General features: G+C 35.2%; 1 protein-coding gene across 1 annotated transcript; it reads right to left on the minus strand.

Annotated features, from left to right (window-relative positions):
• LOC109223225 (agamous-like MADS-box protein AGL11) lies at nucleotides 764-16453 on the minus strand. Its single transcript, XM_019387442.1, has 9 exons — nucleotides 16257-16453; nucleotides 14982-15164; nucleotides 9348-9429; nucleotides 3899-3960; nucleotides 3639-3738; nucleotides 2302-2343; nucleotides 2144-2185; nucleotides 1318-1511; nucleotides 764-960 (listed from the first exon to the last, which is right to left on the minus strand). Exons 2-8 carry the CDS (start codon nucleotides 15161-15163, stop codon nucleotides 1326-1328), a joined length of 696 nt encoding a protein of 231 aa, XP_019242987.1. The 5' UTR covers nucleotide 15164; nucleotides 16257-16453; the 3' UTR covers nucleotides 764-960; nucleotides 1318-1325.

The following is a 27573-nucleotide window of genomic DNA, read 5'->3' on the forward strand; positions in this document are numbered from 1 at the left end:
TTTTTTTAAACAAACTGGGTGGCTGGTTATTCGTATGACATAAAGTTATTGCTATTTTACCGAAAGAAATGATTTTGTAGAGGCTTCTAATTGCAACCAAATGGTCTATATGTCAGGCCGACTAATTTAATAATGGGCTATTTATGCAAATACCTGGTCAGTCAGATTCACTGGTTAACCATCTATGTGGAGTTTGATTACTTAGGATCTTCTTCCATAACCTGCTTGACCAAGCTTCTAAAATTAGCTTATTTTGTAAAATATTTTTTTCAAAAGTATATTTTTAAAAAAATATTTTTGGTGTGAATCAGTTTGTGTTTTATTAATTAATTTGAATAGTACTTTTGAGCAACAATTAATGTTTGGTTAAGCTTTTAAAATGTGCTTCTAATTGTATTTTCTTAAAAATGCTTTTCAAAAAGTACTTTTGGGGAGAAATTATTTTTTTCTCCTTCTCAAAAACTGCTTATGCTTTTACCCAAAATCACCTTCTTTTTTTGTCGTTTAAAAACTTGGCCAAACATTTTAACTTTGAAAAAAACTCTTCGGTCATAAAAAACAATTTTGGCCAAAAAGAAGCTAGGCCAAATATGCTATAAAGCGTCTTAAAATGACAAATAAACTGAAAATGAGGGCAATGAGTAGGGATCTTTTAAGGTGAAAACAAGTGCTAATATTGATAACAATCGACCCACGAAGATTAATCAAGGAACACGCGAGTTATGAATGTAACCAACCCTAAGAACACTATGAAGATCGAAGAGAAAAACAAGTAAAGGAATTGTGGAATAGAAATTAGCGTTAGAAATTAACAAGGGACGCGTCCATCAATGACACGTAATAATAGCAAAGAATTCAAAAACACCAAATACAAAGTTCTAAAGCAAAAGCACAAAGATCAAATATTATTTATATGTTCCAAAACACCAAATTTCTTTCTCCAAAGCCAAATGGATTAACCTGCATGAACAGAAACCAAATGATTATAGTGAGAAAGATGTGGTTTCACTTTTATATATCAAATAAACTCTTCAACTTCAGCATTATTTTCCATTCAAATTCTTGTCTAAATTCTTATTTTCCTTATAGTACAATTAAATATGTTATCCAATATTCAAAGTTAGGAGACTGCCTAGTTAGTTTTCATGCATGTAAAATCAGTACTTATTTGAGCTTTATATATTTCCGGTGCGGCCCTTTTCCGCCCCTGCATGAACACAAGATGACTTGTGCACCGAGCTGCCTTTTTTCTTATTATTATAGTCGGAAATTTATACTAATTATGAAGATACATAAGTGTTTAAGAGAAATACATACTTTTGGGTTCAGTGAAGGTGGAGAGACTTCTTGTCAGCAGACAATAATGGATCATAATTAGAATGCTGCATTCCTTCCATCATATTGAGTTGAAGCATATTTCTTGCATAATATTGCTGAAATGCATTGTAATCTTGCTCTTGCCCACCTGTTGGCATCATGCTTAGTTCCTGCAACCTCTCATTTTCTGCTATCTGCAAATAAATATATACCAAATTCAGTCTATGAATTAATTCTATTTGAGCCTGCCTCATTCTTTTTTAAGGTCAATATGGATTAATATTTCGAGTGGCATTTAAAAGGTGCTACTACATTTTTTAAATAGAAAGCGCTGCCTAGTGCACAAAGCATCTCGTGTTCATGCAATATCTAGAAAAGGGCCGCAACCCAAAGGAAAAGAGGGATGCAACACGAGGACTTCCCAAGAGGTTACTCATCCTAGTACTATTCTCGCCGTCCAAGCACGCCTAACTTCAGCGTTTTGATTGGATCTGATGTGTTAGTGCTGGTACATTTTTAGGGTAGCAAGTAAAATAAATTAGAATAGCAAGTTACACCAACATTATTAATTAGAATGGCAAGAAGGAAAACAAGAGTTAATTCTTTTCTTTTTTTTTGGTTATGTTATTCTTAGGTCTAATAAATAGATTTGGCCAGTGAAATTTGAGAAAGACTTGTTTCTTCCGTTAAAAGACCCCCAAAAAAAAAATTCTGCGTTCACGCAGGATTCGGAGAAGGATCACATCCTAGGGGTATAATGTAGGCAGTCTACGCCAGAGCACCAAAAAAAAGAATATAGCCATAAGCCAAGAAAGGGGGTACGTACCTTTGATCTAAGAAATGCATTCTCTTGTTCCAGTTGAATTTCCTATACGAAGAGCATGTTGTCCAAGGATGCAAATGAGTGAATATTTATCAATTAAACCATAATCAGAAACATTAAGAGTCTACTAGAGAAAAACAAACAAGTTTTAAGGAAATTACCCTCTTCTGCAAATTCTCAGTCTCAGCTAGTATCATTTCATGCTGTCAAGAAATACAAGTAATATGGATGAGATCACTGAATTTTCTACTCTATAATCAGAGAAAATTATTTGATATGAACGCTTATAAGAAAACTGTATACAGTGGAAATCGGGGCTACCCGATTTCGGTCTTTGATGGAAAAAGTGATACCACGTCGGAAAACCAGGATGTCGAGCTCGGGGTCGAAGTTCCTATCCAAGGTCATGGTCGATAACACTTACCGGGGTCAGAAGAAGGCATGCTTCGAGGTGATGCCGGCATGAGTCAGTAACGGAAAGAGCGAGATACCCGCAACGGGCCGGAGATCATGGCGTAAATTTCGGAATGGATTGGTCTTCAGCGGTTAAAAAGTTGTCAAATATGATTTCCTACTATAATTGGAAGTATACCTTATTTAGGACTCATCTATTATATATATATAAAGGGGGGATCCCATCCATTTGTAACACATTGATCATTGCTCATTGATAAGAAAATATATGCTTGTTATTCTCTTGCTATTTCACTTACTATTCATCAGAATTATTTTATCATTTGTTATTCCCATTATCATACCTCGAGATTATCACAGTTCGAGGTCGAGATTTAGCTTACACAGTGATTTGATCTATTTTATTCTTTAATTTATTTATTTAATTCTTTGTATATCAATTGACATTGAATTAAATCAGATGTTACTCGAATTTTAGGGTAAACAAAAACATAAGATAAAATTCAAAGTAAGAAGCACCAGGGTGTGACATAATGGTCGAAGTGAATGAATACAATGGGAGATCAGAATTCAATCGATAGAGACAAAAAATACTAGATAATTTATTCTTATATATTTAATCCTTACTTGGTTAAGTTATATGTACTTGGCAGGTCTAAGACTGAGAGTGGAAGTATCTTACTTTTGAGCTCTTATATTTTCTTTCCATTTACTTAACAAAAAAGGCTTAGTTATAATTTATTTGATTGTCACCTGCTACCAGGGGCTAGCCTGTCATCTACGGGTTCCCGTAAACCCAGTAGCTTTTGTCCAAACAGTGTAAATATGTTCTAAAAATTCATTAAATATGTATAAATATTAAAATATGAACCCGTTACTATTGAAAATTTACTCAAAGTCGTTGCAGGAACCCATAAACATCAAATCTTGAATCCGCCTCTGCCTGCTACAAATATAAGGGAGGAGTATTTCCCCTAATAAGTGTATACATTAATCTTGAAAGTTGAAAGACCTAAAATAATAATATTTTTTTTAAAAAAGGAGACACAGAATTTAGAGCAAATAATTTGACAAGCCATTATACCTTTTTTGACCTAATTCTTGTAAGGCCACGTTCAAGTCTGTTCTCCAACTGCTTCAGTTCCCTCACATTCAAAGAGCTTACTCCTTCCCCTACCAAATGCCTGGACTTGAAAAAATGTTTTTATATTAAAATTATTCTTAGTAAAGACACTGTTTGACAATATTTATTTTCTTCTTGTGATGTGCATAGAAAATAATATATTTGGAAGATCATAGAAATAGTTGCAAAATCTTCTTCAAGCTATTGAGTCATGAAATCACCTGTTTGTGTTTTGCATCAATTGTATCTGTTGGCGCAGCTTCTTTGATTCTTGTTGGTAAAACTGGAGTAAAACATATTAAGCGGAAAAAAGACACACACAAAAAAAAGGAAAAAAGAAATGAAAGCAGACATAAACTAGTTAGTTGACCTCTTAAACACTTTTTGGGTAATTTTTGTGATTTTTGGGGACCGGAGTGTTAAAATTATAATAAACTTGTTTCCATTAGTTCACATTTATATTAAATATGTTTAGATTAGTTCATATTAGTATGAGATGTATGAACAAGTGTAGACTAATGTGAACTTCATTATTAGATGTATGAACTAGTGTAGACTAATGTGAATTTAGTTAGTGTGTTTACATGAAGTTTAGGCTAGATACATGTAGGAGTTCTGCTATAAATACCCATGTATGCTAGCCATTTGGAACAAGTCAAGTTGAATGAAAAATATCATTTCTTGTCCATTCTTAAAGTGAGTTGTGAGTGTTTGAGTGTTTTGTTGTCTTGCTCTCCCAAATTATTTTTTTTTCCAACATTTGGTATCAGAGCCGGTGTGGTTGAAGACAACAAACTTGGAGAAAAGATGACGAATTCTAACGGAACACCATTCTAAGTTCCTATGCTTACAAAAGAGAACTATGAAAATTGGTGTATTCGAATGAAGGCCTTGCTTGGTGCCTATGATGTTTGGGAACCAGTAGAGTCCGGTGTTGATGAAGCAGAAGATGTCGTTGCCTCAAAGAAGAAGGATCAAAAGGCACTCACTCTCATCCATCAAGGTTTGGATGACAAGATGTTCGAGAAGGTTGCAAATGCAACAACCTCCAAGGAAGCATGGGATATTCTTCAAACTTCTTTTAAAGGTTTGGACAAAGTGAAAAAAGTTCGCCTCCAAACCTTAAGAGGAGAGTTTGAATCATTGCATATGAAGGAAAATGAATATGTTGTGGATTATATTTCGAGAGTTTTGGCTATTGTCAATCAAATGAAAAGATATGGTGAAGAGTTGAAAGACGATAGGGTCGTGGCAAAAATACTACGATCCTTAATTTCAAAATTTGATTTTATTGTTGTTGCCATTGAAGAGTCCAAAGACTTGGACACCATGACCATAGACGAGCTTTCGAGTTCCTTGCAAGCACATGAAGAGAAGTTGAAGAAACCGAAAGAAGAATCGGTTGAACAAGCGTTGCAAGCAAAATTTTCTTTCAAAGAGAAAGATGAAAGGCGTGGCTCGCAACAAAGAGGCCGTGGAAATGGAAGAGGTCGTGGTAGAGGCGGAAGAGGAGGTAGTCAACCACCTTCAAGTAGAGAAAATAAAGGCCAAGACTTTAATTCAAGAAGAGGTCGTGGAAGAGGGAAAGGATGGAGGCAAAATCAAGGAAGGTATGACAAATCAAATATTGAATGTTATACTTGTCATAAATTTGGTCATTTTTCTTGGGAATGTAAAGATAACTTTGAAGAGAAAAATAATTTCGTGGAGAGCAAAAATGAAGATGAAGATGCCACCTTGCTTCTCGCATGCAAAGGAGAAGAAAGTGCCGAGAAGCACCGATGGTACCTTGATTCCGGTGCAAGTAGCCATATTTGTGGAAAGAAGGATTTATTTGTGGAACTTGAAGAGTTGAATCGTGGCACAATCACTTTTGGAGATTCTTCACGTGTTAAAATCAAAGGAAAAGGTACGATTTTAATTCGCTTGAAGGATGGAAGTCATCAATTAATTTCTAATGTTTTATATGTGCCGGAGATGAAAAGTAACATTTTGAGTTTGGGACAACTTTTGGAGGAAAATTATGACATTCATTTGAAAGATAAAAAGTTGTTTATGAGAGATGAAAAAGGGAGATTATTAGCTAAAGTTCCTATGGCTAATAATAAAATGTTCATTTTAAATCTTCAAAATGATGCTCCAAGATGCTTACTTTCATGTGCCAAAGACTCCTCTTGGCTTTGGCATATGAGATTTGGTCACTTGAATTTTGATAGCTTAAGGTTGATGGATAAAGAAAACATGGTGAATGGATTGCCAAGTATTAATCATCCCAACCAATTTTGCGAAGGATGTATCTTTGGAAAGCAAGCTAGAAAAAGCTTTCCTAAAGAGTCTTTGACAAGAGCAAGATGCCCTTTGGAGTTAATTCACATGGATGTTTGCGGACCTATCAAGCCATCTTCACTTGGTAAAAGTAATTATTTTTTACTTTTCATTGATGATTATTCTACAAAAACTTGGGTTTATTTTTTAAAGGCAAAATCAGAGGTGTTTGAAACCTTTAAAAAATTCAAGAGGATGGTGGAGAAACAAAGTGGCTATCAAATTAAGTCACTTCGGTCGGACAATGGTGGAGAATTCACTTCAAATGAATTCAAAGTTTTTTGTGAGAAAAATGGAGTTCGCCATTTTTTAACCGTGCCAAGATCACCACAACAAAATGGCGTTGTGGAAAGAAAGAACCGGACCATTCTTAACATGGTGAGGAGTATGTTGAAGAGCAAAAATATGCCAAAGGAATTTTGGGCTGAAGCTGTTGCTTGTGCGGTATACTTACTAAATCGTTGCCACACAAAACGTGTTCATGGAAAAACACCTCAAGAGGCATGGAGTGGTTTCAAGCCAAAAGTTTCTCACTTGCGAGTTTTCGGAAGCATTGCATATGCACATATACATGATGAAAAGAGGACCAAGCTCGATGACAAAAGTGAGAGGTATGTTTTTATTGGTTATGATCAAAATTCTAAAGGTTATAAATTGTATAATCCCAAAAATGGCAAGGTCACTTTGAGTAGAGATGTTGAGTTTGATGAAGATAGTGCTTGGGATTGGAAGACTAAAGAGCAAGATTACTCTTTTAGTCCATTATTTGATGATGATGAAGAAGATGTGGAGCAACCTATCTCACCACTATCAACACCTCCGCCACAAAATCAAGAAGTGGAGGAATCAAGTTCAAGTTCAAGTGAAGCACCTCACAAGAGTAGAAGTCTCCGTGACTTGTATGAAAACACGGAAGTGGTAAGAAATGATTTATATGATTTTACTCATTTTTGTTTATTGGTGGATAGTGAGCCTATAAGCTTTGAGGATGCATTCCAAAAATTCCAAATGGAGAGATGCCATGGATGAAGAAATCAAGGCAATAAAAAAGAATGAAACATGGGAGTTGGTCACACTTCCAAAAGGAAAAAGCACCATTGGAGTCAAATGGGTGTACAAGCTAAAGAAGAATTCCAAGGGTGAAGTAGAAAAGTACAAAGCAAGATTAGTAGCTAAAGGATACAAGCAAAAAGCCGGTATTGACTATGAAGAGGTATTTGCACCGGTTGCTCGTTTGGAAACAATTCGCTTTGTCATTGCCTTGGCCGCCCAAAATCAATGGAAAATCCATCAAATGGATGTGAAGTCAGCTTTTTTGAATGGCGTATTGGAGGAAGAAGTCTACATTGATCAACCTTTGGGCTATAAGGTTGAAGGACAAGAAAATAAAGTCTTGAAATTGAAAAAGGCTTTATATGGGTTGAAGCAAGCTCCGCGGGCTTGGAATAGTAGAATTGATAAATATTTTCAAGCAAATGGTTTTTCAAAATGTCCACATGAACATGCACTTTATGTAAAAATTGCTAGAAATGGAGACATTTTACTTGTTTGCTTGTATGTAGATGACTTGATTTTTATAGGAAATAATCCTAAGATGTTTGAAGAATTCAAGGAAGCAATGGCTAGAGAATTTGAGATGACGGACATTGGATTAATGTCCTACTATCTTGGCATTCAAGTGCAACAAAGGAAGGATGGGATTTTTATTTCTCAAGGAGAATATGCAAAGGAAATTCTCAAGAAGTTCGAGATGGATAATTGCAATCCCGTGAGCACCCCCGTTGAATGTGGAGTTAAAATATCCAAGCATGGAGATGGAGAAATGTAAATCCCACATTTTTCAAGAGTCTTGTTGGAAGCTTAAGGTACTTGACATGCACAAGGCCGGATATTCTTTATGGTGTTGGACTTGTGAGCCGCTTTATGGAAGCTCCTACTACCTCCCATTTAAAGGTAGCAAAAAGAATACTTCGGTACATCAAAGATACACTTGATTATGGAATTCTTTATTCATCTTCTAAGGATTCTAAGTTTGTGGGATATTGCGATAGTGATTGGGCTGGTGATATTGATGATCGTAAAAGTACTACTGGGTTTGTTTTCTTTCTTGGAAATTCTGCATTTACATGGAATTCTAAAAAACAACCAATTGTTACTTTGTCAACTTGTGAGGCAGAGTATGTCGCAGCTTGCTCATGTGTTTGTCATGCAATTTGGTTAAGAAGTTTGTTGGAGGAACTTCACCAACCACAAAAGGATGCCACAAAGATTTTTGTTGACAACAAGTCGGCTATCAAGTTAGCCAAAAATCCTGTATTTCATGAAAGGAGCAAGCATATAGATACAAGGTATCACTTTATTAGAGATTGTATATCTAATAAAGTTGTGGAGCTTGAGCATGTGAAGTCGCAAGATCAAATTGCGGATATTTTCACCAAGCCATTAAAGATTGAAGTTTTTCAAAAGCTAAGGATGGCGCTTGGAGTGATGAAACAAGTTTAAGGGGGGATGTTAAAATTATAATAAACTTGTTTCCATTAGTTCACATTTATATTAAATATGTTTAGATTAGTTCATATTAGTATGAGATGTATGAACAAGTGTAGACTAATGTGAACTTCATTATTAGATGTATGAACTAGTGTAGACTAATATGAATTTAGTTAGTGTGTTTACATGAAGTTTAGGCTAGATACATGTAGGAGTTCTACTATAAATACCCATGTATGCTAGCCATTTGGAACAAGTCAAGTTGAATGAAAAATATCATTTCTTCTCCATTCTTAAAGTGAGTTGTGAGTGTTTGAGTGTTTTGTTGTCTTGCTCTCCCAAATTATTTTTTTTTCCAACACGGAGTCCCCAGAAAAATAAGTTTTTGTGGTGATCCCGAATATCACCATGAATAAGTTTTCACGGGATATTTTCGGTGAATCACCACAAAGCTCTGGTTATTGAAGAAGAAATAGAGAGAAATTAATAGGAATTCAGTTTTTCAAAAGATTTCAAAATGGAAAAACGAGCTCTTTTGCTCGCCTCTATTTCTAAAAGGGCATAAGCATGGATGAGATGGATTGACTTGCATTTCTGCTAGAACTACAAAAAACTCTGATACTACTGTCATGCAGCAAGGTTCTCCCTTTAAAACCGACTACAACAAACTCATAATTACTCTAATAGAAAAAGTTTTTGTGTACGACTTTTTGGTTTCCATGGCGACTTTAGTCACGACAAGATCCTATTTCTTTTAATGTTACATAATACTAATTTAAGGAGATAGTCAATAGTCTAGTTTCTTCTAGGAATTAAATGGTGTAAAAGGCAATTATGACATATTTTTATAATTACCTGTGCATTGAGCTCTTGAGTAGTGTATGCACTAGAGGTTTCTGCAGTTGCCTTCTTGTACCGTTCTATTGTTGCCTTTATGCTGTATATATTAAACATTTTTAGCAGATAACTAATAGTTAAAATCTACTACAAAATAAAACAAATTGATACATACACATCAAAAGAAACAACAACAACAACAACAAAAAACCCAGTTTAATCTCATACATGAGGTGTGGGGAGGGTAGTGTGTATGCAGCCTTACCCCTATCCTATAAAGGCAGAGAGGCTATTCCAATAGACCCTCGGCTAAAGAAACGGTAAGAATAAAGCAACAAGCAGTAACAACAGTAATATATAAGTAATGGAAGCGAGTGACATAACAAAGTAATAAAGAACTAAGAATAAAGAATACTAGAACAGTAATCACAACAGTAATATAATAAGTAATGGAAGCGAGTGACGAAACAAAGTAATAAAGAACTAAGAATAAAAGAATACAAGAATAGTACTAGTGCTACTAGTAAACTCACAACTACCTGTCAACCCAGCACCTTAATTCTCGACCGCCACACCTTCCTATCGCTAGTCATGTCCTCGGTTAGGTGCAGCAATGACATGTCCTGCCTAATCACCTCTCCCCAGTACTTCTTTGGCCTACCCCTGCCTTCCCCAAGCCCGCCATGGTCAACCTCTCACACCTCCTGACCGGGGCATCTATGTCTCTTCTCTTCACATACCCAAACCATCGCAGCCTCGATTCCCGCAACTTGTCTTCCACAGATGCCACTCCCACCTTGTCCCTAATAACTTCATTCCTAATCTTGTCTTTCCTGGTATGCCCCCATATCCATCTCAACATCCTCATTTCAGCTACTTTCATCTTTTGGACATGGTACTTCTTGAAGGGCCACACACATCAAAAGAAAAAAACCCACCATATCCCAACTCGGGATTTTTTCGAGCGAACATACTCTAATTTAATACTCCATCCGTTCCAGTTTATGTGAACCTATTTCCTTTTTGGCCCGTTCCAAAAAGAATGACCCCTTTCTAAATTTAGAAATAATTTAGCTTAAACTTCCAATTCTATCCTTAATGAGAAGCTTTTACAACCACACAAATACTCTGGGCCCCATTTTGACTTGTTTAGGACCACAAATTCCAAAAGTCTTCATTTTTTCTTAAACTTCGTGCCCAGTCAAACAGGTTCACATAAATTGGAACAGAGGAAGTAGTAAATAATTGTTAGGAGTTTATTGAATCCATCACAAATACAAGACATTTTATTTATTTATTAAAAGGGTATAGCAAATCCACCTACTAGTAGTATGTTCTTTATCTGCAAAACTAATAACTAATATCTAGAAGATAAAAGTAGTTGAGACGAGGATGTTAAGGTGGATGTATGGGCATACTAGGTTGGATAAGATTAGGAATGAAGTTATTCCGGATAAGGTGGGAGTGGCTTATGTGGAGGAAAAGATGCGGGAGGCAAGTTTGAGATGGTTCAGACATGTTAAGAGGAGAAGTATAGAAGCCCCAGTCAGAAGGTGCGAGATGTAGCCTCAGTGGGTATCAGGAGGCGTAGAGGTAGGCCTAAGAAGTCTTGGAGCGAGGTTATTAGGTGGGACATGGCGCAGCTGGAGTTGACTGAGGACATGGTCCTAGATAGGAGAGTGTGGAGGTCGAGGATTAGGGTAGAAGGCTAGTAGGTAGTCGAGTGTATCTTTTATCTTTCTCGGTTCGCTAGCATTAGTGTTAGTATGATATTCTTTTATTTATAGATTGCTATAATTACCTTGAGTTTAAGTGCTTTCGTGGCTTCAGTATTGTTATCTTGCTGTTATTCCTTCTTGTTGCCATTACTTTTGTCATTCGTTCTCCTGCCAACGGTCTATCGGAAACAGCCCCTCTGTCCTTTTAGGGTAAGGGTAAGGCTGCGTAATGACAATATTGAAGAACATACTCACCCTCCCCAAACCTCACTTGTAGGAAAATACTGGCTTCTTGTTGTCGTTGTTGTTGTTCTACGTAATGTTAATTTTCGGTTGAGAGGGATTAAATGGAACTTTGTGGATAATGAGAATTCATTGAATTGGCCCCACTAGTTTGTTTGAGACAAAAGCGTAGTTACATATTACTATATTTTTCTACGTAACGTTGATGAGTATTTATTGAATAAATCAATAAATTATTATGTTTTCAAAATTATATGGAGTTATGGAAGGGTCATATATGCAGCTCTACCTTCATGCTCCCTCCGTCTCAAATTATCTGTCGTGATTTATAAAAATAATTATCTCAAATTATTTGTCATTTTAGAAGTTCAAGAGTAAATTAATTATTTTTTTCCTATTCTATCCCTAATACTAATTGTTCTTAAAGACTACAAATACCTTAATTGTAAGTATTAAATAAAGAGATATTATATCTTAATTAAGACATAAATAAGGATAAAATAGTCAAAAAAATTTCCTACTTAATATTTTCTTAAGGGGGGTGTAGAATAGAAACACAACGGATAATTTAAGACGGAGAGAGTAATTCTTACTTTCCCTTAATTTTATTGTCAAATTAATTACTTTTCAATGTAAAAACTATTACTTTGAAATGAATAACAAACTCAAACAAGAAGGAATCATATATAGTGGGAATTGAATTGACAAAAAGGGGCATGATTTCAAGTCCTTATCAATGATGGAAAGAAGACATTTCTTCATTTTCTTATATTAATTCAAATTCACTTTTCTCTTAGTTATTATTTATTTATTGGTTAATGCACATACTATATAAAAGGAGGCGGAGCTAGGATTTGAACCTTATGAATTCGGGATTATAATCATTTTAAGTGACTTGATTCTAAATAAATAATTTATACATATTCATAGGATTTCTTAATACAAACGAAAGGTTTGAACAAAAGCTATTGGATTCAGCAGAACCCGCAACCAACAATGTGGCTCCGCTTCTTAAAGGAGCCCAAGTACCAAAATTTGCCATATGCATGAAAGGGAAAAGCCCTAGAGAAATACGCCATGCATCATTTTCTCTTATCACAAATATAGGTCAAAAACCTGAACTTAGCTTGTGAAATAATTTGCTTTCACCAAAAAGGAAAAACCAAAGCTAAAGAAGCTTTTACAGAAATAAGCTACAAATAGAAACTAAACAACTCCTGGAACCAGAAGTTAGCAAACAATGAAAGTGGAAAGAAATCAGAAGGCATTGCTAAGGTAAACTGTAGTTCTTGATACCTCTTTATGCTATGCTCTTTGTCTTTTATATTTATATTGATAGATTGACTTCCATTTTCCTGTTAGAATCTGTAGGGGGGGGGGGGGGGGTAGGGGGGTAAGGAATTTGCATATTATTTAACATTACAACCTATGATAATATGATATGATGATTTAACAGCTTATCCTTATCTTTTAGCTTATTACTATTTTGTTATCTTGTGGTTCATTTCTGCTGATTGATAACCTAAACATCTTATATTTATTAGCCTATAAAAATGTAAGCTTTAATGTAAACCATCTTGAATTAAATCATCATAAATTATTTCTATAAACTAGATAGAAAACTACTATAAAAATAACTATAAAATATGATTGAAACTAGTAATATAAAAAAAAAAAAAAGGCAGATACCATAATGGTGTAAAAATTCTTCACAAAACTTACCCCGAAAAGTAAGCAAATATTCTTAATAACCTAAAGTCCAAACATAAAGCTTTCAAACAACAATTTTTGGTTACAAAACTACTATTAGGGAACTCTATCCTTCTTTTTTCTTGGTGCAGTAGTATATCAGATCCAAGTACTTGAGACTATTTGAAACAATTTATTAATGTGATTTAGGAAAACAAGTTTGATTATATTTTTAAAAGGAAAATCAATTGACCTGATTCTACAAATTGTCCAACCTTTTCTTTTATTTAATAAGCTTGCAACTTAGAAATTATATATGCAGAGGAATAATTCCATAATGAGCATGTTTACAACAACAACAACATACTCACTACGCGAGAAATTCAAAACTAGCCAGATTTACAAGTGGTCATTCAAAAATAGCCACAATTTCAAAAGTAATCGAAATTTAGCCACTTTTCATGTAAAGATAAATCTGAACAAAAATACTGTTCAAAATCCGAAAAAATACTCCAGTATAATATACCGGTCCAGCATAATATACTGGAGATTGGAGCACCAGTGCTTCACTCTCCAGTATATTATATTGGAACTTTCCGCGTGTTGGAGTTCCAGCATAATATACTGGAAGTTCATACACAGATGCACCGATCTGCAGTATATTATGCTGGAAATTTTCGTGTTGCAGCAAAATAGTGGCTATTTTTTAATGACTTTGCAAACGTTGGCTATTTTTGAATGACCAGTCCGAAAACTGGCTAACCCGTGCTATTTTTACAATATTATCCCGCACTGTGGGTCTTGGGAGGGTATTGTGTACACAGACCTTACCCCTACCTTGTGAGGATAGATAGACTGTCTCCAATAGACCCTCGGCTCAGGAAAGCATAAGCACCACATTAATGAAGATATAGACAAGAAATGACAGTACCAAAAAGCCATATAAAAGCAGAATAAAAATAACAAGATAGTAAGGTGATCAACAATGAAAGAAAACAACCGTTAGTCATAAAAACCTACTACCAACAGAAAGCGAGACTGCGTGCCAATACTACTATTACGAATTTAATTCTACCAACAATAATGAGGATGTTTAATTCTGAAAATTATAAATTTACAAGCTCCTTTAACCTGAAGTATTTTGGAGGAATTACCGCTCAAAAGTTACAGCTTATACCATTCTCTTGAGTAATTCATCATCAACAACACATAAACACTTCATTGTTGTACAAAGATTTTCTTGTAATTTCTTTGTTTTAGTACTAACTACGATTATAATTTTATGAAAGTATTATGAATCCAATAATTCCTTGGAATCAGTGTATATATCCTTCTACCATGCTTTATTGTCTAGGTTTCTGGTAGCTAGGAACATACACAAACGTACTATGACTCTCTCTCTCTCTCACTCTTCAGTAAAAAAAAAAAAATGGAATCAACTATGAACTTTGTCTCTAATTTGTCGCTAAATTGCTCGTAAGTAACAAATCTTTTTGAATATTTGTTGCTAACCCTATTTAGTGACCGATTTTTTTGCTAGTTACTGTAACTAGTTCGTCGCTACTTGTTTTTTAGTAGTGATTTATATGACAAGGTTATTATTCGAAGAGTTAAAAGGAGTTTTTTTTATCTCGATTTTCTCACACGTCTTTTAAATATAGTATTGATTTATTAGTTAGTGTGACTTATTTTAATTTTTAGATAGTTTCTTAATATGTAAATTTTATTTCGAAAAGCTTGAAGATAATTCTATGTCCAAATTCAGACCAAAAATTAGATAGTTTGAGCCACCCAAGTTCGGTCTAAACCGCTCATTTATCATCTCTATGTCTGACTCACACACTCCAAATTCTGTCAGATAAAGTAGGAGAGAAATCAGCAAGAGGATTTATGAAAAGAAGATAATGAAAATCACAACCATTAGATGACAAATCTAGAAAATTAAGCATGAGATGAATATATAAAAAGATCAAGAATAGAAAAACAGATGTAGAAAATTTACTTGGTGTTAGAGTATTCATAGACACGGCCACGAGTGGAGAAAACAATGAGAGCAATCTCAGCATCACAGAGAACTGAGAGTTCGTAAGCTTTCTTCAGCAGTCCATTTCTTCTTTTGCAAAATGTCACTTGCCTGTTTGTGTTGTTCTCAATCCTCTTTATCTCTATCTTTCCTCTCCCCATCCTATACAAAATTAATAACAACATTTTTGAGACTTATAATATGCATGGAAAATGAAGAGGAAATTAAAGCAAAAAAGAGGAAATTAATATAGTATTCATTGCTAACATAGACTCAACTAACATATAAAAATAAAAATAAAATACCTCCATTCTCGATGTAATAATAAATACTACCATCCAAAATGATGACAAAGAAATATCCTTGTACAAGATCCAATTAGAAGAACGTACAAAAGTAGGGTTTCTCTCCATTTTATTTCTCTAAACACATGACCTATGTTGCTCAGACTCTCCAAAATGCTATTTTATCAGTCTCAGATCCTCCAAAAATATACTACTTTTGAATGATTCGACACACGTAGCGATATTTTCGGAGAGCCCGAACAACATAAAACGTGACTATAAAAATAAAATAAAAAATACCTCCATTTTCAATGTAATAATAATTACTACCATCCAAAATGATGACAAAGAAATATCCTTGTACAAGATCCAATTAGAAGAACAAAAGTAGGGTTTCTCTCCATTTTATTTCTCTAAACACATCAAATGTGACTTATATTGCATGGATTATCCAAAATACTGTCACACCGGTGTTAGATCCTCCAAAATATACTACTTTTGAATGATTTGACACACACCACATGACATTTTCGGAGAGTCCGAGCAACATAAAACGTGACTACATGCAATTGCATATAGCTATTAATCTTGTGCAAAGATATGGTAAGACAAGAGAAGAATTTTTTTTGGAAACTTTCTATGCAATACAAAATTTATTAAGAAGATAAAGGTGAATGGTTTTCGCCAAGCAAAACTCCTACAAGTGGGAGAAACTTTAAAAGTATGCAAACCAAAAGAAATAAAAATGTTTGAGCTTTCATATAAGAAAACTCAACAATTTCTGGAAATATAGCAACAGATCTAAAGATTGACAAAAGTGCTAAAAATGCAAGGAAATTAAAAGGGACAAACAAAGGGAAAAAAAAAAGAAACTACTATAAAAATATAGTTTTTTCATTTTCTATAATATAATTTATGTTGTTTTTCATTGGAAAGATGAGAACATATGCTAAGAAAAACATAAACAGACCTGAATATCTTCAATGGAAAATATTTCTATTTTCCGGCGAATTTCAAAACCTTTTCCGAAAGTCACACGAATTCCAAAAACTAAAGCTAGTTTTGATCCTTCTTTTTAAACACCATAAGAATGAGAAAAGAAATTCATTACTAAATATCTTTGTATATAGTCTTAGCTTAACTTAGATATGACTTCAAAATGTGAAAGGAAATGAGATTAAGAGAGAATAGCTGGCAAAGAAAATGACATTGAAAGCAAAATTTTCTAGTTATAAACCAGACGTGATGTTGTGGTCTGTTTCTTATTTGCAGGTTTGTAGACCAAAAATAGTATAGGGTTTTGCTCTTTTTTCAACTTCACTTACTTGCCCTACGTTGCTTTAATTTTCTCTACATAAATAAATAATTTAAATTCTCTGTACAAATTAGCAGCTCTTTGTCTTAAACATGTATTTAAATTCTAAGCATTGATATTGACACTTGTAAAATACTATGCACTGAATTTAAAGTTTATGCATTGATACTGTAAAATATATTTACATAATTATATTAAATTACTTTGTAAATTAATTACAAGCAATTAATCTCTATACTAAACATTAAATTGAAACTAGATAGAAATGTATAACAGCCCAGCCCGCTTGTGTCAGCCATGGCGATGGTGGGTTAGAGTTCAACTGAGTTTAGACAAATCTTGGTTAGGCGGGGCAAACCTCAGCGAGGACGCTGAGTCCATTAGAGGGGGTGTATGTAACACCCTAGACTTTAGACAGAGTCCCACAGCGACAAAACACAAGAGGGATGTTGGGTATATAAGTTAACAAGCCTTAGACTCTAGTGACGCGTTTTAAACCCGTGAGGACCTAGTCCCAAAGCAGACAATATCACTAGCGGGTTGGGCTGTTACAAAATGATAACTAATACGTTATATATGTTACAGTTGATGGTGTAAGAAAATCTTAACTATCAATGTATTTCATCCTTAACTAATTACACCCTTTATGTGGCGAAACTCGAATTTCGAGAGTCAAACTTCTTAATTTTGACCGTAAATTCAGACATAGAATATTTAAAAAATTTGAAACAAAATTTATATATTTGAGAACTACATAAAAAGTACTATATGTCACAATTTTTAACAATTTAGAATATTTAAAAGGTACATGAAAAAATCGTCATTAAAGAAAAACTCGTTCGATTCTTGAAATTCGAACCCAAACAAATTGTGACGGAGGGAGTAAGATTTTATTAGATGAGAAAGTCAAAATATATAGTGGACTCCATGTAGAAGGCAGCAAGTATATGCTTAAGACAAATAGTTGCTAATATTCTCCTCTTTAACTTGTTTTGGGGGATGGTTTGGAGAGAATAAATATTTCCAAAAATAAGGCTCTACACTATATATTTCTGGTTTTCTTTGAGGAGAATATTGCTTTGCATGTTCAAATTGTGTATGTATAAATCGAAGACGATGACATTTCAACTATTATTTGGACAAATCGAAAACATTTATCACAATTTGGTATTTTAATATATCGCGAGTTTTTATTTTTCTACCCAGGGTGTTAATTGGTCATCATAGGAATTTGAAAAAATGTAGCTTCTTGTTTGTTTTTTCTTTTTGGATTTTTCACTCTATCTATGATGCTCGGTATCAAGTACTTATATTGGGTCCCGACTAATTCAGATTCGTGTTGCGTAAGATCTATTAAAGGTGAAAGTACTCCTTATTTTTCATTCGCATGCTACACGTGATCTTTAATTAAGGGTGAAAATAATTTGTCCATCACACCATAATTCTTGTTGGTATATATAGCTCTTGTTTTAATTCATTGCAGACGATCAAAGACTGCCGTAAGTTGCATCTCGAGTCTTAAGTTGTATCCCTTAGCCCCAGAATCACATTGCAAACAATTCACGTGGTTATAATTAAATCTTTACACTGCCTATGTTATAAATTAAATGATGTTTATAGTTAACTGTAAATACTGAGCTCTACGTAAGTATTACGTCTAATTTAAGAACTTTTATATAGTAGTTCTAATTCTAGCATTGTAAGAAAATCTTATAGCAGTGAAGTGTTGGTCCTCGACGCAATTTTCCTCTAACTGATAAAATTTTACTTTAGATGGGTAAATTTGGGACAGTAAAATCTCCAAAAACACAAAGGAAAATGAAAGAAAGAGGTAAATCCACTACACAGAATCTAAGAAAGATGCTTCTCATGGTTTAAAAGCAGGTAAAAATCTATGAATTGATTAGTAAAATGACATCAAATGAGAATTAAATGTCAAATCAGTATCTTTCTTTTGTCACATCTGACCTCGCAATCTGAAGTATATCTATGTTCAATTTCCTTCCATTTTCTTTTTTACTATTTTACTGTCATTTTTTGGCTTCTTCAGAATTATTATTATTATGTGATGTCGCATTAAAGGGTCGTTTGGGACGGTGTATAAAAATAATAATATTGGAATTAGTAATGTTAGAATTAGTTATATTGGGATTATTTCTTATCCATTATTTGATTTGGTGTATTAAAAATAACATGCATTGCATAATGGTATATACATGATTATCCATGTATTAAACTTCATGGTATTATTAATGTCATTGTTTGCTATGTATTAGTTTTATATAGAATTCAACCAAATAGGATGTATAGGTTGAAAAACACTACCAATTAAATGTGACGACCCTAAGGGTCATCACCTGTTTTTAATTGAATTCTGTGTCTCCGAGGCCTTGAAAATCTCATTTAGAGTCGCCTCGATTCGCGTGCGCAGTCCGGGTGCGTAGCCGAAGCTTAAATATGAAATTCTGTAAAAAATGCTAAAGTTTTGATGTTAAAATGAATAAATTTGACCGTGGCCAACGTTTTGGGTAAACGGACCCGTAATTTGACGGTCCCGGAGGGTCCGTAGGAAATATGGGACTTGGGCGTATGCCCGGAATCGAATTCCGAGGTCCCAAGCCCGAGAAATGAATTGTTTTGAAAAATTATTTTCTGAAATTGGTTAAGGAAATTTGAAATGAAAATTTATTAGAACGTGTTGGTATTGGGCCCGTATTTTGGTTCCAGCGCACGGTACAGGTCTTATATATGGTTTAAGTCATTCCTGTGAAATTTGGTTGAAAACGGACGTCGTTTGACGTGATTCGGACCTAAATTGGAAAATTTGATGTTTTATGAAGTTTGAAAGAATTCTTGGATTTTGAGGTTTAATTCGATGTTTATGATGTTAGTTTGGCGATTTGATCGCACGAATCAGTCTGTAGGATATTTTTGAGGTTGTGTGTATACTTGGTTTGGAGCCCCGACAGCTCGGGTGAGTTTTGGATAAGCCACGGGGTGCATTTTGAACTTAAAAATTAGCTGGTGTGTCTCTGATCTGCAGGCTTCGCATTTGCGAAGCCAGCCTCGCAAATGCGAGCCATGCATCGCAATTGCGAAGAAGGGACTTGGGCAGGCTTGATCACAAATGCGACCAATTGGTTCGCAAATGCGAAAATTGGGAATTTCAGAAGGGTTCGCAAATGCGAACCCTGTTTCGCATTTCCCACATCTGAGAGGTCGGGGTTCGCAATTGCGAACCCCTGTTCGCATTTCCCATATCAGAGACCTGCAATTTTACACTTAAACGATTTTGAACCCCATTTTTCATATTTTCTCAAACCCAAACACACTTAAGCGATTTTCCAAGAACAAGTCTTCTTCCAAATCAATTGTAAGTTAGTTTTTACTCATTTTTTTCAATCATTAACATCGTTTAACATGATTTCAACCTAAAATCAAAGATTTTCATGGGGGAAATTGGGTGTTTTGGGTAGAACCTAGGTTTTTCAAAAATTGGGGATTTGGACCTCAATTTGAGGTCCGATTTAAAAACAAATTATATATTTGAGTTCGTGGGTGAATGGGTAATCGGGTTTTGGTTCGAGCCTCGGGTTTTGACCACGTGGGCCCGGGGGCGATTTTTGACTTTTTGGGTAAAACTTTGGAAAACTCATTTTCATGCATTGGGGTTGATTCATTTAGCACTTATTGATGTAATTAAGTAATTTGTGATTAGACACGAGCGAATTGGCGGTGGAAACAAGGGGTAAACCTATAATTGAGACTTGAGTTGTGTTCAAGGCATCGAGGTAAGTGTTTGGTCTAACCTTAGCTTGAGGGATTAGGAGTTGAGTCCTATTTGCTATGTGATAATTGTTGAGTACGACGTATAGGCATGGTGACGAGTATCTATACGTTGGTGTCAAGTATGACCGTGAGTCTTATATTATGATTTTCATGATTTCGTTGTATTATTCATGCCTTGGTGAAGATTTCTAATTGTTGTATAAAGTTTGTGGAAATAATTGTGACCTATGAACATTGAGGAGCGTTGGCTAAAGTTGTATAACAAATTGTGAAAGTATAAGTGATAATTGAACCTCTAGAGCATTGGCTCGAGTTGTGAAGTGAATTGTGAAGTAAAAGTGAGAAAGAGAAGAGATCATTATGTTGTCACCCTTGTCGGGCTATTGTTGATGTATTTGCTATCTCCCTTGCCGGGATGTTGATGCTATTGATGTTTTTCCCTTGCCGGGATTTAATTGTTGACTTATTGCTCCCTTGCCGGGATTCTTATTGCAAATTTCCTTTATTTCCTTGCCCTATTGTTTGTGATTGTTGTTTGGGTAAGGAAGAGAGTTAAAGCACGAAGGGTGATGTCGTGCATTGTTTGTTTTGTGAGGAAAGAGTGTAAAGCACGAAGGGTGATGCCGTGCCGCACGATGTACCATTCCGTGCCTATTATATTGATTTCATGGTGAGGATGAGAGTAAAAGCACGAAGGGTGATTCCGTGTAATTTATATTGATTCTTATGGTGAGGACGAGAGTAAAAGCACGAAGGGTGATGCCGTGCACTTGTCTTTGATTTTCCTGATTCTTGCTGATAATTGAGTTATGTTGTCCTTTACTTTTGTTTACTAATTTTTTGTTATTACTTGATTTTATTTCGATGTTATAGATTCCCTTACCTATTTGCCTTGTGATTGTTGTTTGGGTGAGGAAGAGCGTAAAGCACGAAGGGTGATGCCGTGCATTATTTTGGTGATAGCGTGTTAAAGCACGAAGGGTGATGCCGTGTATTGTTTTGGTGAGAGACGATAAAAGCACGAAGGGTGATGTCGTGCACTTGTTGCCGTTTGTTATGATTTCTTGTTGTTATCGGTTCAAGTGCATTAATTGTCTTATTCCACTATTACTGTGATTTTTTATGTTGGCATTTTCCCTTTATTGTGTTACTTGTTATTATTGGCTCGAGGTATCCTTGCGCAACATTATGCCTTGAATTTATGCTATAATTGCTACATGTTTATGTGACTTAATTGCTACTTGACATTTAGCATACTAAATATTAAATTGCCTATTTGCTCCTTAAAGTCCATAAATAAATTGCTACTTGTCATTATTTGTTTTTCCTCGGTGAGTCATTATTATTGTGTACTTTGTTGTCTTATGAATTCGTATTAATTATTGCGTTTGTTGAAGTAATTTCATTTGGAAGAACTATTAATATATGAAATGGGAGCGGGTGGTACGCCTACCACAAAATATAATAAAATGGAAGCGGGTGGTACGCCTACCACAAGATATAATGAAATAGGAGCGGGTGGTACGCCTACCACAAGATATGAGAAATGGGATCGGGTTGCACGCCTGCAATGAGTTGTGAACCGAGAGTGAAATCTGCCTTTGTTTTCCTTGTCCTTGTTAAAAGTTGAATCTTGGTTTCCTGGTAATTCTCTTGAGATTCTGTTTTATCTGTTATTTCCCAAAGCATGTTTCCCCCTCCCACCTTTATTTGTTTATTTCTACTTTACTCTCCAGTGTATATTATACAACTGCACAGGTTTATGTAGTAGTCTGGTCTAGCCTCGTCAGTACTTTGCCGAGGTTAGGCTAGGCACTTACCAACACATGGGGTCGGTTGTGCTGATACTACACTATGTGCTCTTTTGCACAGATCCAGATCCCGGACAGCAGCAGTAGCTGGGGAGCCATCCTTCAATCCACCGAGACTCCGAGGTAGCCTTGCACGCGTCCGCAGGTCCGACGTCTCCTCTATCTTATATTTCATTCTGTTATCTCATATTTTCGAGACAAACATTGTTATATTTCTTTCAAACGATTGTATTTAGTACTCTTAGTAGTCCGTGGATGATGTGACACCAGTTCTTGGGTAGAGGCACATGTTGAATTCCGCATTATTGTTCAGTTTATTTAATTTAAGTTTTCCGCTTTAATTTCATATTCCGCTGTCATTTAAATATTTAACGCTTGTTGTTATGATTGATAAAAGGATTTAAAATAAAGTAGGTAGGAGTTTATGATTTGTGGCTTGCCTAGCTTCTACGAGTAGGTGCCATCACGACCCCCGAGGGTGGAGAAATCCGGGTCGTGACATTAAATAAGGGATTAATAATATCAAAGCTTTGTATTATTTTCCCTTAATACATCCTACCAAACGAGTAGGAAAAGAATACAATACATCCCATCTGTTAGTTCCTCTCGGTTTCGCCAAATTTTGATTTGATCTTTTTTCTTTTTCAGTTTTCTAAAATTAAAAAGAAATGTTTATACAAATTGCTGGCCGGATTTACTTTTCTTAGTCGATATACATAAACTATACATAGATTATACATATATTATATATTTAGCGAATACTTTTGTTTAAGCGATTATATTTTCGTTTAAGCGGTTGGGTGGGCGACTAGATTAACTTTTCAATAAAAATAGATCGAACTGAAGTTTTATAAATTTGGTTTGGTTCATTTCAGTATGGCTTGATTGGGCCTTCTCAACTTGAGCGTAGATTCTACTATGTATAAAATATTTATACAATTTAGTCACTTTTTAGATAATCACAAACAAATTTTTTGATAAGTATTAATTGATGATCAAGTAAAAATAGTAACTAACTTACTACATATCATATTAAAATATGTTGATCGTATAAAAATATTTATATCTTTAGTGTATATAACTTAAATCCTTTACAATAATACTTTTTTAAAAAAAAAAATCTCGGATTACCTGGTGGTGTTGTATTAGCAAAAATAGGAAGTTTGTTGATACAACACGAGGGTAGAGTACACCCTTCAAGAAAATGAGGCGTAGGCGATTATAAATAGATTGCCCCCTCTAAATAACAAATTAAAAAACTAGCTAACAAAAAAGTTGGCCTTGTCATATTTGTTCCTTATACAAGGAACTTATTTTTTGACCAGCAAAAAGGGCCCCTTAGCCTGACTAGGCAGCTGGTGGTTAGAATAGAAGTAAGCAGGCTATTGATTGTTCACTGCCATTTTAGCCAAACAGTCCGCTAATTGATTTATCTCTCTATAGCAGTGATTAATCTAGATATTGGAGGTGTTGATTGCCTCTCTAATCTTGTTCATAATTTGGCTAAGCTTATGGTTAGTTGCACTCTCTTTGCGAAGAATCTCTACAATGTAAAGAGAGTCCAATTCAAGTGAGGCTCGAGAGAAACCATTTTGTATGCACCAATTAATACCAATCCAAGCTGCCTGAGCCTTTGCAATGTTATGGTTTTCAGCATTGACTGGAATTGAGAAGGCCATGATTGTATCCCCGTGCTCGTCTTTGATAGCTCCTCCTAAACCTGCATTTCCTTCCCCTTGGAGATAGCTCCCACAAGTGTTGATCTTGACCCAGTCCCTATCCGGCTTTTTCCAGTGAGCCACCACGCTTTTATGCACAGGTTGTAGCCTTGCTAGGAGGTCACAGAAGCTGTTCCAAGGCAATTTGAGTTTGCAGTTTGGATAAGCTTTATTGACTGCAGTCTCGATACTCCAAGATATTTGCTGATTTAAATTGAATTTTTTTTATCTCCATACCTGCACGCATAGAATTCTCTCCAAAGAAACCAGCAAATAATGATAGGAGTAATATTTAAAACTAGTTTGCGAACATCATTGGTTGCTTTAGAGGCCCACCAGTTGTTAAGCATATATCTAATGGGTGTGGGGATGGTACAATATACCAAGAGCATTTGCAAAAAGTTTCCAAGTGTAACTAGCAGTTTGGCCCAATACAAATACATGATTTATATTATTAGTAGTTGGATTTATGCAACAGTTACATCTAGAAACAATTTGTTTGCCAAACTTAATAATCACATCATCAAAAGGGAGTTTATCATGCCAAAGACTCCAAACCAAGAAAACATTTTAAAAGGAATATTAGAGTTCCATACCTTATTGATGAATTACACTTTTGGACTAGCTTTCCTTACCAGATTCCGTGCTCTCCTGTTTGAGAATTTTCCATTTTCTGAAAGTTCCCGTAACACTTGATCCTCCTTAGCTTGATTTCCAATAATAATGGATTGGATATAGTGGACCAATTGATCTGGTAAAAATTCCTTTAGTTCACTGATATTCCAGTGACCATCAGTTATGAACTCTCCAACCAAGGTCTTGGCACTTTTTGGAATGTCAGGAACCAGCTTAGCCAAAGGACCCTTTAGAGACCAATTATCCCACCAGAAGCTACTTGACCCTAAGTTAACCTGCCAAGTAATATGATTCTCCGCAATATCCCTAACTTTGAGAACATGGTTCCAAGCATGAGAATTACCTGGAGTCAATTTTTTAGAAACCAAATGGGATCTCACATAGTATTTATTACTAATGAAGTTAGCCCGGAGAGATTATGTGAACCTTATCCTCCACCACCTTTTCATAGCTAACATGTTGCTAATATCTTTCATTTTCCTGATACATATGTCTCCTTCTTCAGTAGGAAGAGCAAGATGATTCCAGGAACTCCAATGTTACCTCTTATGTTCCTCAGAGTTACCCCAGAAGAAGTTGGAAAATGTTTTTCAATTAATCTAAATACTCCTTTAAGGGGAGACATAGCAAAGAGAGAGTAAACTGGATAGATTGAAGCACACTTTTAATCAGAGTAGCCTTACTACCTTGAGAAAGCAATTTACCTTGCCAACCATTAAGTCTTTTAACAATCTTGCTAATCATGTTATCAGAGTAGTCAATTTTTTTCCTTTCCACATACGGGGGACAACCTAGGTAAGTAAAGGGAGAAGTCTTGTCCATAAAACCAGAACATTTTCTAATCCTGTTTATTCTAGTAGCAGCAGTATTAGGAGCCGTTAAGAAGTAACTTTTATCCCTATTAACCAGTTGACCTGAGTTTCTTTCATATTTATAAATAATGTTCATGACCAGATTAATAGAGATAGAGCCACCACTACAGAAAATAACAATATCATCAGCATAAACTAGGTGGTTGATCCTAGGAACATTAGCAAGCATAGAGAAAGGAATGAAATTAGGATTCCTATATAGAGAGTTAAGGGACCTTGACAAGACCTCAGCAACTATTATAAAGAGAGTTGGAGATAGAGGATCCCCTTGTTTAAGTCCTCGAGAAGATGAAAAGAAGCCATGTCTCATTCCATTAACTATGACAGAGTACCACACATTAGAAATGAGATTATGAATAAGACCAATCCAATTATCTGAGAAGCCAAATTTTCTAAGAACAGCATAGATAAACTCCCATGACATTCTATCATATGCTTTAGCCATGTCAAGTTTAATCACTACATTACCACCTTTGTTTTATGAGTAATATTGTGAATATTTCCTGGGCTAACAGTACATTCTCAGAAATCAATCTTTCTTCAACAATGCCACTTTGATTCAGGGAGACTAATTTATATAACAGAGTATTTACTCTAATTGAGATAATTTTTGAAATAATCTTATTAGTGAAATTTGACAGGCTAATAGGTCTAAACTCAGCAAAAGTAGCAGGATTGTCAACTTTAGGAATTAACACTAAACAAGTATGAGAATAAAATTTGGTCAAACCTTTTCCTTTGAATAATTCTTTCAAAAATGCAATGACTTCCCTTTGGATAATGTCCCTGCAACTCTGAAAGAAAGTGCCGTTAAAGCCATCTGGACCTGTAGTGCTATGAGGACTAAGGCTAAATACTGCTTCCTTGATTTCATTATCCTCTGGAATCTTGCTCGGCATGTTATTATCATCACTTGAGATACAATGAGGAATACAATCCAGAATTGAATTGTTGATCGCAGGAGGAGTAAGGTTGAAAATAGTTTGAAAATGATTAACAGCTTTCCTGGCTATCTTCTCATCCCCCTTGATCCACTTTCCCCTACTGTTTTTGATGCGATTGATCTGTTGCCTTCTTCTTTTCTCTCTGAGGATTGAGTGAAAGTAGCTAGTGCTCTTTTTCCCCTCTTCGAACCACTTTACCTGAGATTTTTGTCTGAGCATAGATTCTTGAAGATTGACCAATCTAATATATCGAGCATGAGCCTTATTGACATCCTCTCTACTCTTTTCCGAGTTATTTTCAATATCATTATCTTTTAACTCTTGGAGTTTATCCTCCCAATTAATAACAGCTTCATTTAAATCCCCAATTTCATTCCTGGACCATTGACAAAGCCTTTTACTAAGAGCCTTGAGCTTGTATAGAAGGATCCACATAGGATTACCAATCACTTCAGTATTCCAGGCCTCCTTGACAATGTCATAGAAACCTTCTTGGTTCACCCAGCAGTTCAGGAATCTAAAATATTTAATGTGTTGTTGATTTCCAGTTAAGATCTTCATAAGAAGAGGTTTGTGATCGGATCCTGTCCTTGCAAGATGCCTACAGAGCGTCTTTGAAAAAGCTGATCCCAAAGGTCATTAACAAAGACTCTGTCTAATCTTTTCCAAATTCTTTCCCCTGGTCTTCTGTTATTAAACCATGTGTAGTTAGAACCATTATAACCAATATCTGTGACACCACAATTGTTCATACACGTTTGAAACTACAAGATTCTATACATTCTGTGAGGCTTACCCCCAAGTTTTTCATTAGGATCCATAATAATATTGAAATCCCCCCTATGCACCAAGGAACATCAATCACCAGGTTATCTTGTTCAAGAGAATGCCAGAGGTCCCTTCTATCATTGGAGTTGCATTTAGCATAGATAGCAGTAATGCAAATATCTTGCATACCAATAGCTTTGCACATTTTGATAGTAATATGTTGTTCACCGACTGGGGTTGAAGGCATTCCAAAAACACCAAATTTGACCATTGTTGTTGAAACAGCAGTGTTGAAATCCAAGAAATTTCCTGTAGCCATCTATTTTTGCTTTTGAAATAAAAGGTTTGAAGATAGCCACAAATTGAGTGTTGTTGAGATTGATCAATTTCTTTAGCCTGTGAATGGCTTTTTTGGGTCTAACCCCCTAATGTTC

Source organism: Nicotiana attenuata, chromosome 3, assembly GCF_001879085.1.
Source record: "Nicotiana attenuata strain UT chromosome 3, NIATTr2, whole genome shotgun sequence".
Taxonomy (NCBI): domain Eukaryota; kingdom Viridiplantae; phylum Streptophyta; class Magnoliopsida; order Solanales; family Solanaceae; genus Nicotiana; species Nicotiana attenuata.